This window comes from Apaloderma vittatum, unplaced genomic scaffold (genome assembly GCF_000703405.1).
Source record: "Apaloderma vittatum isolate BGI_N311 unplaced genomic scaffold, ASM70340v1 scaffold28433, whole genome shotgun sequence".
Lineage (NCBI taxonomy): Eukaryota > Metazoa > Chordata > Aves > Trogoniformes > Trogonidae > Apaloderma > Apaloderma vittatum.
Window position 1 is genome coordinate 86 of NW_009710270.1, and position 8399 is coordinate 8484.

The window sequence follows — 8399 nt, forward strand, 5'->3', positions numbered from 1 at the left end:
CCAGCTCCTGGCAGACGTCAGGGACTGCTGGAGACTCAGTCACGTCCAGAACCATTCCAGGGGTCCAGCGTTGTCCCACCTGTAAGCAGGACCTACACCTCCTGCAGCCAACACAGCCCTCAAGCCCCAGCACAGAGGTGATCCCTACATCTCCTTGTGCCCCTTATGTCTGATCCAAACCCTGTCTTATGGCCCGTATTCTCCCCATCTCCTACCTCAGACATAACCAGAAGCCACAGTATTTAGGTGCCATCTACAATGTTCCAGCAAGATGGGATTTTCTGTGAGAACTGGAGTCACTCCCCTTCAAGGGAACCATCACTTTGAGCACCTGGAGGTATGACTGGAATCACAGCAGAAAAAATAGGCAGCGACTGAGAGGAAAGTGGTGGAGGGAAAGACAGATGGAGAAGTAAAAAAAAAAAAAACCCACACACAAAAAAACCTCCACGCCCTTCATCTTAATCATGAGGACTTGGAGAAAAACCTCGAAAGCGTGCGAGAACAGGAAGGAGGCAGAAACACAAAATCAGTGGGTAAGTGAAAGGCTCAGTGCTTTGGGAAATGAGCACATGCTGTTAACTGCCACAGCTTGGGCTGCTGGGGAGCAGGACGGCGCTCAAAGCAGAGCAGCCCCTCCCCTGCCTCCCCAGCACCCCTCACATCACGCGAGCACTAATTTCTATTCCATTTCAATGGAGTTGCAACACACTCTCAGTCCTGTAAATGAGATAAGATTTGCTTCTGAGTGGCTCTGGCTCCTCGCCTTTTCTTTGTGGAGACGGGCCCTTTATTTTCCTCTCCCTCAAATTGTTGGATTTTTTTTTTTAATGACCTTATTTTTCCTTTACCACAACTAAAGGCTGCTCCCAAGAGCCAGGTTTGAGTGCATCAAGCCATTAGCAAATTATTCCTTCCAATGCAAATAAATACACAAAAAGCCTAGCTTTTATTTACCAAATATCTACCCCTCATTAATAAATATCAAATCAACTTCTCGATTACAAATGACGTGTCCTGGAACAGTTCATAAGCGACACAGTACCATTTGCCTCCTTATTTGGAAGCAGGAGAAGATGCAGCGAGCTTTTATAGCTGTCGTCTCCTTTGCTCTTGGGACAGGTAAACTCAAGAAGGATAGAAAAAGCTTTGAAAAGGGATTTGCCTGTGTTAATGATGTTTTTCATACTCACAGCTGCACATCCTTTCTCTTTCGCTATCTCTCTCTCACACAGGTTTGGATCTCGCCTGATCCTTTTCTGATTCAAGCGGAATTTTATTTTTCTGTTCTAGCAGTGGCTGCTCTGAGGTATGGCTGCACCTACTACGATGTTATTGAGTACCTGAACATTTCCTCTCACAGCAAGCTGCACACACACATACTGCCCAAGGCAAACTTGAAGGAGCCCCTGGAAGTGAAGATGGATTTTATGCTGGTGGCTATTCTCTCCGTGGTAAGGATCCAAAACTCCTGCCGAGTCTCTATAACAGAAAACAGGGCAATTGCGAGATTGAGCTCTGAGTCTCCTGTCAGGCAGGGCTGGGTCAGCAAAGCCATGGGGTTGAGAATCAGATCCTTCCACTTCTTGAGCTTTCTACTGTTTGAAAGCGTTTTTGGAAGATGTGGAGTATTTTCTCCCAGCTACTCCCAGGAAGAAGTTTGGAAGCAGGCTCAGGCAAACGACCTGTGTTGTAGCAGGTTCTAGAAACAAGCCTGGCCAGTGCCTGAACTGAGAAGTGCATTCACAGAGCATTGGCAGGTAAACGTTAACAATAATCTTTTTTTTTTAAAAAAAAGGGAAAAAAATGGACTATACACTCTCACTCTTCAGACATAGGACCAAGATCCTTGAGCTCTCCTCCTGAGCTGAGTTTCTGCAATCTGTGCTGTCCACTGCAAAAGCAACAGGAAAGCTTCGGGGCTTTGCATTGGATGAACCCAAGAAAATCGGCTAAATATCTTCCCTTTTGTTTCCCCAGGTCGAAAAGCTCCAGACAGTTTCCTTTTACTTTGTGTTGAAGCTGGTAGGTCCCTTGAGAGCATTTCTCTCCTGTGACGCCCAGCACGATGGCTGGAGCTGAGCCCGGCACTCATTTCTCTTCTGCAACATCTTCCCGCAGGAGTGGAAAAACGTATTTGCAACCTGGAATCCACAGGATTTCTGCAACATTTCCAAAATCATTCTACCCATGGATGCATATTGGTCTCCTTCCATCTTCATTGTAGAGCGGTAGGTTCATTTTTATCCCCTGGCTTAAGAGAAATGCAATGGATGCAAGCTATAGTTATTATTGTAAGAAATGGGATAAAGTCATACAGTCAGATGTTGTTCCCATGGGCTCTCTGTAACCAAGAACCTCTTAATTCAGATTATTGGCAAACACTGTTTATACAAAGCACTTTGTGGCTCTGTAATACTGTAACACCTCCAGAAATGTCCCATCTGGGCTGTATTTCAAGCTGAGGAAGCAGCAGAGACCAGCAATGTCATGGAATGAAATGCCCCTTGGCACTTTGCTGTGAGATGCAGGACAGGGCACCACAGGTCGGACAGAGGGACGGGCACCCCGCCAGCAGTTCAGCCAGGGAGGAGAGGGAGGCAACCCAGCAGAACTGGAAAAAAGCCCCTGCCCCAGGTGAGAGTGGGAAGCAAAGGGGAGAGAGAAATGAGTTTCCTCAGGAGGTGCAGAGCTACTGCAAACTTCAGCCCAGACACACTCACCAGCCCTTCTTCAAGCCCCAGGTTTCCTCTCTGCTACATCCCATGGCTGGGTGACGGTGCAGAGTCTCCTCCAAAAGGACAGCCCATGTGTTTGTGGGGCTGAGGAGCACTGCAGCTTCTTGGAGCAAAGTCACTCTCCACTTTTATTTCCTTCAGAGTGAATGGACAGTCCTCGAACTTTGACTACATGGCCGTCATGCACAACAGCAGCTTCAGATCCACCCAGTCCTTCCAGGTTATTTTAAGCTGCAGCTTGAAGATCTTCAAGTTTCCCTTCGACACCCAGACGTGCAACTTGACCATAGCTTCATTTCTCTACCCAGGTACAGCACCAAGCTGATGTTCTGACAGCTGGGCTGAATTTGCAGCACAAATAGATGAGACAGGCCCCGGCTCACTTCTGGGTTCCCTTAGCAGCCCCACACACTCAGACTGCGCTGGCAGGGCTGAGGTCGTGTAACGCCAGGGAAAATGAGCCAAAAGAGTCATTCTGGTTTGGCACGTTTCCCAGCAGTCTCTCTGGAAGCATCCGGTTGTTCTGTGGCAAGTCCTCCCTGAGATTGGTCTCTACAATCCAAGAGACTAGGAGGCTTTTTGCAGCACGGCTACTGGTTCACGTACAGTTTTGCAGGACTGATCTTTAACCATAACCATGGAAACGAGAGGGAATTAAGGACAGTTTCAGGGATCCAAACTGCAGTCAGAGCTCATCCCAACAGGAAGGGATGAGAAATGAGCAGAGCTGACACGAAACCCATTCCCATCTGCAGAGGACAACTATCCTAATCGACGGGAGACTTCCCCTCTGACCCACATCCCCAAAGGTCCAGCCAAGTCTCTTCACCAAATTCCTTTTTAATTTGTCCCTGATGGGCTAAGAAAATCCAGCAGTGCAAGAAATGTTGCCTTTCCCATCTGCACACATGCTTGGTTGGGAGGGAAAGGGAGAGGAAACACTGACCTCTAATAAATACTCGAGTCCTGCAATTTCTCTCCTCTGCCTTCTGCCCAAGCAGTAACAGACCTTGTCATGAAGATGAGACGGACACCAACGGAGATGATGGAAGAGAGCCAGAGTTACTTCCTAACTGATGGCGAATGGAAGTTCACCAACCTGAGCATCATTGAACACCTAGAAGAGCTGGATGATGAAAAATTTTCTGTGGTCACCTTTGTGGTAGGACAGTACTTTTCTACTATATTACACTGATTTGCCACCCAAAATTAAAAAAAAAATAGAAAGGTATGCAACAAGACAATTTTCTGCATTTGAGAATGAGCATTCACCCAGCACATTAAGTTATCTTCTGCTCACCCAAATTTTGTCCCTCTTCTTCAACAGATTTCCATGGAGAGACGACCCACTCTGTATGTGTTGAACCTGATCCTCCCAACGTGTGCCCTGTACGTGCTGGATATGGTCGTGTTGTTTGGACCCAGCTCTCTGGAGGAGAAAATCAATTTCCAGATTGCCATCATCCTCGGCAGCTCCATGTTAGCTGTGATTCTCAACGACATCCTCCCAACTTCCACCAACCAACCACCTATGATAGGTACCCATCTTTATCGAGTAAAAACAGATTTTTACAGGTACAAACCCTAGGGAAGGCCTTTGGGTATTTATGGACACGTTTGCAAACGCTGAAGTCACGAAGAATTAAGCTTTACCAGGTTGCTGGAATTAGAAATTTTCCCCCTTCCCCACCAGGCCCCTAAACGCAGGCAGGATTACATTCAAGAAAATTATACCAATTATTAAGGGCTTTCTTGATTTTGTCTTGTTCTGCAGTGGTATTCTTCCTGGGCAGCTTCCTGCTCAAGATCATGGCTGTGTTGGACACCTTCTTCCTGTTGCACCAGCAGCACAAATCCCTGCACTTAGACAAGGTTCTCCAAAGCTTCCAGCGAGGTAAAGCAACCCAAAACCTCTTAAACAAGTAGGTTCAGTGTGTTTTACCCTGGGTTGGTCTGAGCGAGGATGGGTTTCCTCGGGGCAACCAGTGTCCCAGGCAGCGTCAGCCGCAACAAATCACCCGCCCGCGCTGACACGCGCCATTCGCTCTTCACAGACGCGCACCCCGAGCCGGCGAGGACAGCGACGAGCAGCCAGCCCGCCCAACTCCTTGCCAAGGCAGGCGCCCAACTGCCCAACCTCCCCAAGAAGGGCCAGGAGAAAGGGCGACCAGCCAAGCTCCGCTGGCTATCATGGGGCTGGGACCTGTTTCTGCCCATTCTGGAGAAGGTGCTTCTCTACGCTCACTTGCTCCTGTCCGTGTTTTTTTTCACTGCGATTTCTATAAAATGGTGCAGCTAGAGACCGGCTCTGCGCAGCGTTAGTGCGGTTGCTCTCCGCTGTCTTGCTTCTAACCCCTCGTGTGTAACTCTTTTCCTGCTTGATTGACAGAGCCGCAGTTGTTTCAGCTGCCTAAATAAAAATTAAAAAACCAAACCCACAGGGCAAAGCTTAGTGCTTTGTACTCTAGTTCAGCAGAACTGTGCATGTTCTTAAAGCATTCTGTGGGCAAGGTATGCGAATAAAACATTTGTGAAATTGGTCTATCCATCTGTAATTCTTACCACAAACATGGCCAACAGAAAAGGGAGCTAATGCCCCCCTTTTATAGAAATGTTTCCATTTTGAGGAAGAATTCTATCTCAGATAATTGAGTAAAACAATGCAAGTCCGAAGGGTTTGTACTGTTTCTGTAAGGTTTAGCGAGATCTGTGTAATTCAGAAACCCAGGGCTGAGAGAATATAGGGATTACCAGGATTAAAGGGGAGATTCCTGGGATGTTCTAAAAAAAAAATAAAATATTTTAAATGTATCTCAGCACACCTATGCTCCTTCAACTCCTTTTGCAACTGCCCGTAACCAACATAGAAAGCAGCCCTAGACCTCTGCTTCTAGAACTGCTGAGATAGATCTCCCACCAAAGGCTTTACGTGACCTATCTCTAGGCAACTATTTGCCTGCAATTGCAGAACTACAGTCCCTGCACCACGGGAACGCAGGTTATATGGATGAGCAGATGGTTTATCTGCATTACTGACATCACAGAAGACACAACAGGGCACTGTTTGACCAAGAGTTCTAGCTGCAGTTGTGGTCCTTTCTACAAAAAAAAAGGTAGAGAAGACAAAATCCAGGAAATGTGGGCAGTTTGCAAGTTAGCGCATCGCTCCACCTGTCTCAGAATCTTGCAAATTCATGTCTAAGATCTGAGTCACAGGCAGGAGGAGGGCAAGTACTTTATTTAAAAGATCATACGAGCCTGACAGTTGTTAGACAACCTGCTTCCAGACAAGTTTACAGATCAGCAATTGGTTTGTGGGGCCAGTACGGGTATTTCTCCTTGTCCAGTTTGGTTTCAGGGAAGGCTTCATGCAAGTCTTCATACGTCATCTGTTCGAAGGGAATCATGCTCCTGAGCTTCTGGAGCTTGAAGTGAGGGCAGAGACAAACACATTACAAGTCGCTTGTCAGCAAGAAAGAGCAAAGCACACACAAGAACCAGGTGTGAGCCAGCTTGGGTTAAAGAGAATATTCACTAAGCAAAGTCCAGGGTTACCTCTTGCTCATACTGAGCAATCCGAGCTTTGGAAGCCTGCACATACTCCGCAGTGCTCTTGGCCTGCAGGAAAGCAGAGGACATGGTGAATACAGTTGTGATAAAGACAGTGACCTAGAGCAACCCCACAACTTCACACTTTAAGTTTGCATTTAAAATTATCTTTGTTACTTTAGATAAGAGGACAGAATCTTGATCAAAGCCCAAACAGCCAAACCTTTCCACTGCAGAGATCCACTTGCTTCGTCTAAAGCCAGACACACATGTGAAGACTGGAGCCCACACTCTCACCAAGCCTGCCCTGCCTGTGCAGACGCAGGCACGGAACATCCCTTCCCTCTCACCCCTTCCCACCCTCAGGGAAGTCAGAGACAACCCTGGCTTTAAGGAACAATTTAAACACTTACAGCTTCTTGCTCTTGGGCATTAACTTTGGCAGTCTGTGTATCCACTGGCTCGGGAACCTTCAGTGCGCTGAACTGTAAATTCAAAGAGAACATTTTTTGTTTGATCAAAATAATCCTTCACACCAAGGTCATTTTCCCTTTCAGAAAATTCCTAGGATATGCTCACAACCTATGAGCTTCCTACAACCGATCCCTGCAGCTCGACTGTGCCTTTCACGACCAGCACCGCTCACCCGTGAGCTTAAAGCAACCTACTCTGGACCGCACACCACCACGGACACAGGACACTGCACATCCTCATCACAGCGCTGCAAAGGGCAAAGCACAGAGTTCTAAGGAAGCAAGAAAGATTTAGCATATCACAGATGTACTTCTCCCAAGACAAAGCTCCCAGATCCCTCTGAGGTCACTGGGTCCTCCCAGTCCTGGGAGGCCAGTTTTCACAGAGCCAGGGACACCACGTGTCCTTCAGCAAACTCCTCGCTCGTGCTTGTCACCTCCTGCTCATAAAGAGAACGGCAGCTCCTGCAGAGTCATGCTCGCCACCTGCTTTGATGCACTGAGTTAAATACTTTGACTGTTTGCTTCAGGAGAGGCACTACCCAACGTACTCCCGCAGACAAAATAATTTATCAAGTCTTCTTCCACCAACTTTCTCACACGATGCCTCCTGAGAGGCAGATCAGCGGCAGGATCAGGGGCACCTGCCAGCCAAAACCAACCTCCCTCCACCAATTCTGGTGGCAGGAGCCCCTGCCAGCCAAAACCAACCTCCCCCCACCAATTCTGGTGGTTTTTTCTCAACATCAAAGACATTCTCCATTTAAACTTCCAAAGAGAAATGCCCAGCTGAGAAAAGAGACTTACCTTCTTCTGAAACTCATCCACCATGCCAGCTTTAGCAACAGTAGACTTGTAGTAAGCCCAGTCGATGGTCGGGGGCTTCTCTGGCAGTGCCAGCCAAAACCAACCTCCCCCCACCAATTCTGGTGGTTTTTTCTCAACATCAAAGACATTCTCCATTTAAACTTCCAAAGAGAAATGCCCAGCTGAGAAAAGAGACTTACCTTCTTCTGAAACTCATCCACCATGCCAGCTTTAGCAACAGTAGACTTGTAGTAAGCCCAGTCGATGGTCGGGGGCTTCTCTGGCAGGGCAGCCAACCTAGAGACAGAGAACAGCAGTCACGATTAGCGCTGGAAACAACCCTGTGCTGGTATTTGCTCTCTGCCACAGTTACTTTAAAGAACGTCAAAGAAGCCTGTTTAGTTTAAATATTTTCAGCTCTGTGATTAACAAGCTGTGACGAATCATTTCCACAAACCCTTCTGCCCTTGGCACGGACTTTGCTAAACAGACAGGCAGAGCTCAGCCTGCAGCCCTGCTCCACTTCAAACCACTACACAGCATCTCCGGGTGCAGCCCTGCAGGAAAGGATGAGGCAGTTTTCACAACGCTGAGATGGAGGCAATCAGAAACATTAACTGCAACAGCCAACGACATCCGTACCAAGCAGCAGATGCTGAAGGATCCAAGAAGAGTGGTGAATTTGTCCAGCGTTTAACAGAATAACAAAGCCTGCAAAATGTTTTGAAACCCCTTTCACAAAACTGCTTTTTTATGCTGCAGCTATTGTTTTACTCCAGGAAGGATCAAGTAAAGGCGACTTGCCAAAAAAGAAGAGGCACGACCTGCGTCG

General features: G+C 47.5%; 2 protein-coding genes across 2 annotated transcripts; one reads left to right on the forward strand and one right to left on the reverse strand.

Annotated features, from left to right (window-relative positions):
• Window positions 1–1293: 1293 nt before the first annotated feature.
• On the forward strand, window positions 1294–5037 carry LOC104269493 (5-hydroxytryptamine receptor 3A-like; the record flags this gene model as incomplete). Its single annotated transcript, XM_009867249.1, has 8 exons — window positions 1294–1454; window positions 1981–2025; window positions 2122–2231; window positions 2880–3046; window positions 3737–3900; window positions 4066–4276; window positions 4513–4632; window positions 4793–5037. Coding segments are annotated over 8 exons (1223 nt in total), but the record flags the coding sequence as incomplete, so codon positions are not given.
• A 925-nt stretch (window positions 5038–5962) lies between these two features.
• ATP5H (ATP synthase, H+ transporting, mitochondrial Fo complex, subunit d) lies at window positions 5963–7864 on the reverse strand (the record flags this gene model as incomplete). The annotated part of the gene is made up of 4 exons (XM_009867250.1): window positions 5963–6163; window positions 6294–6356; window positions 6701–6772; window positions 7768–7864. Coding segments are annotated over 4 exons (364 nt in total), but the record flags the coding sequence as incomplete, so codon positions are not given.
• Between the last annotated feature and the right edge of the window lie 535 nt (window positions 7865–8399).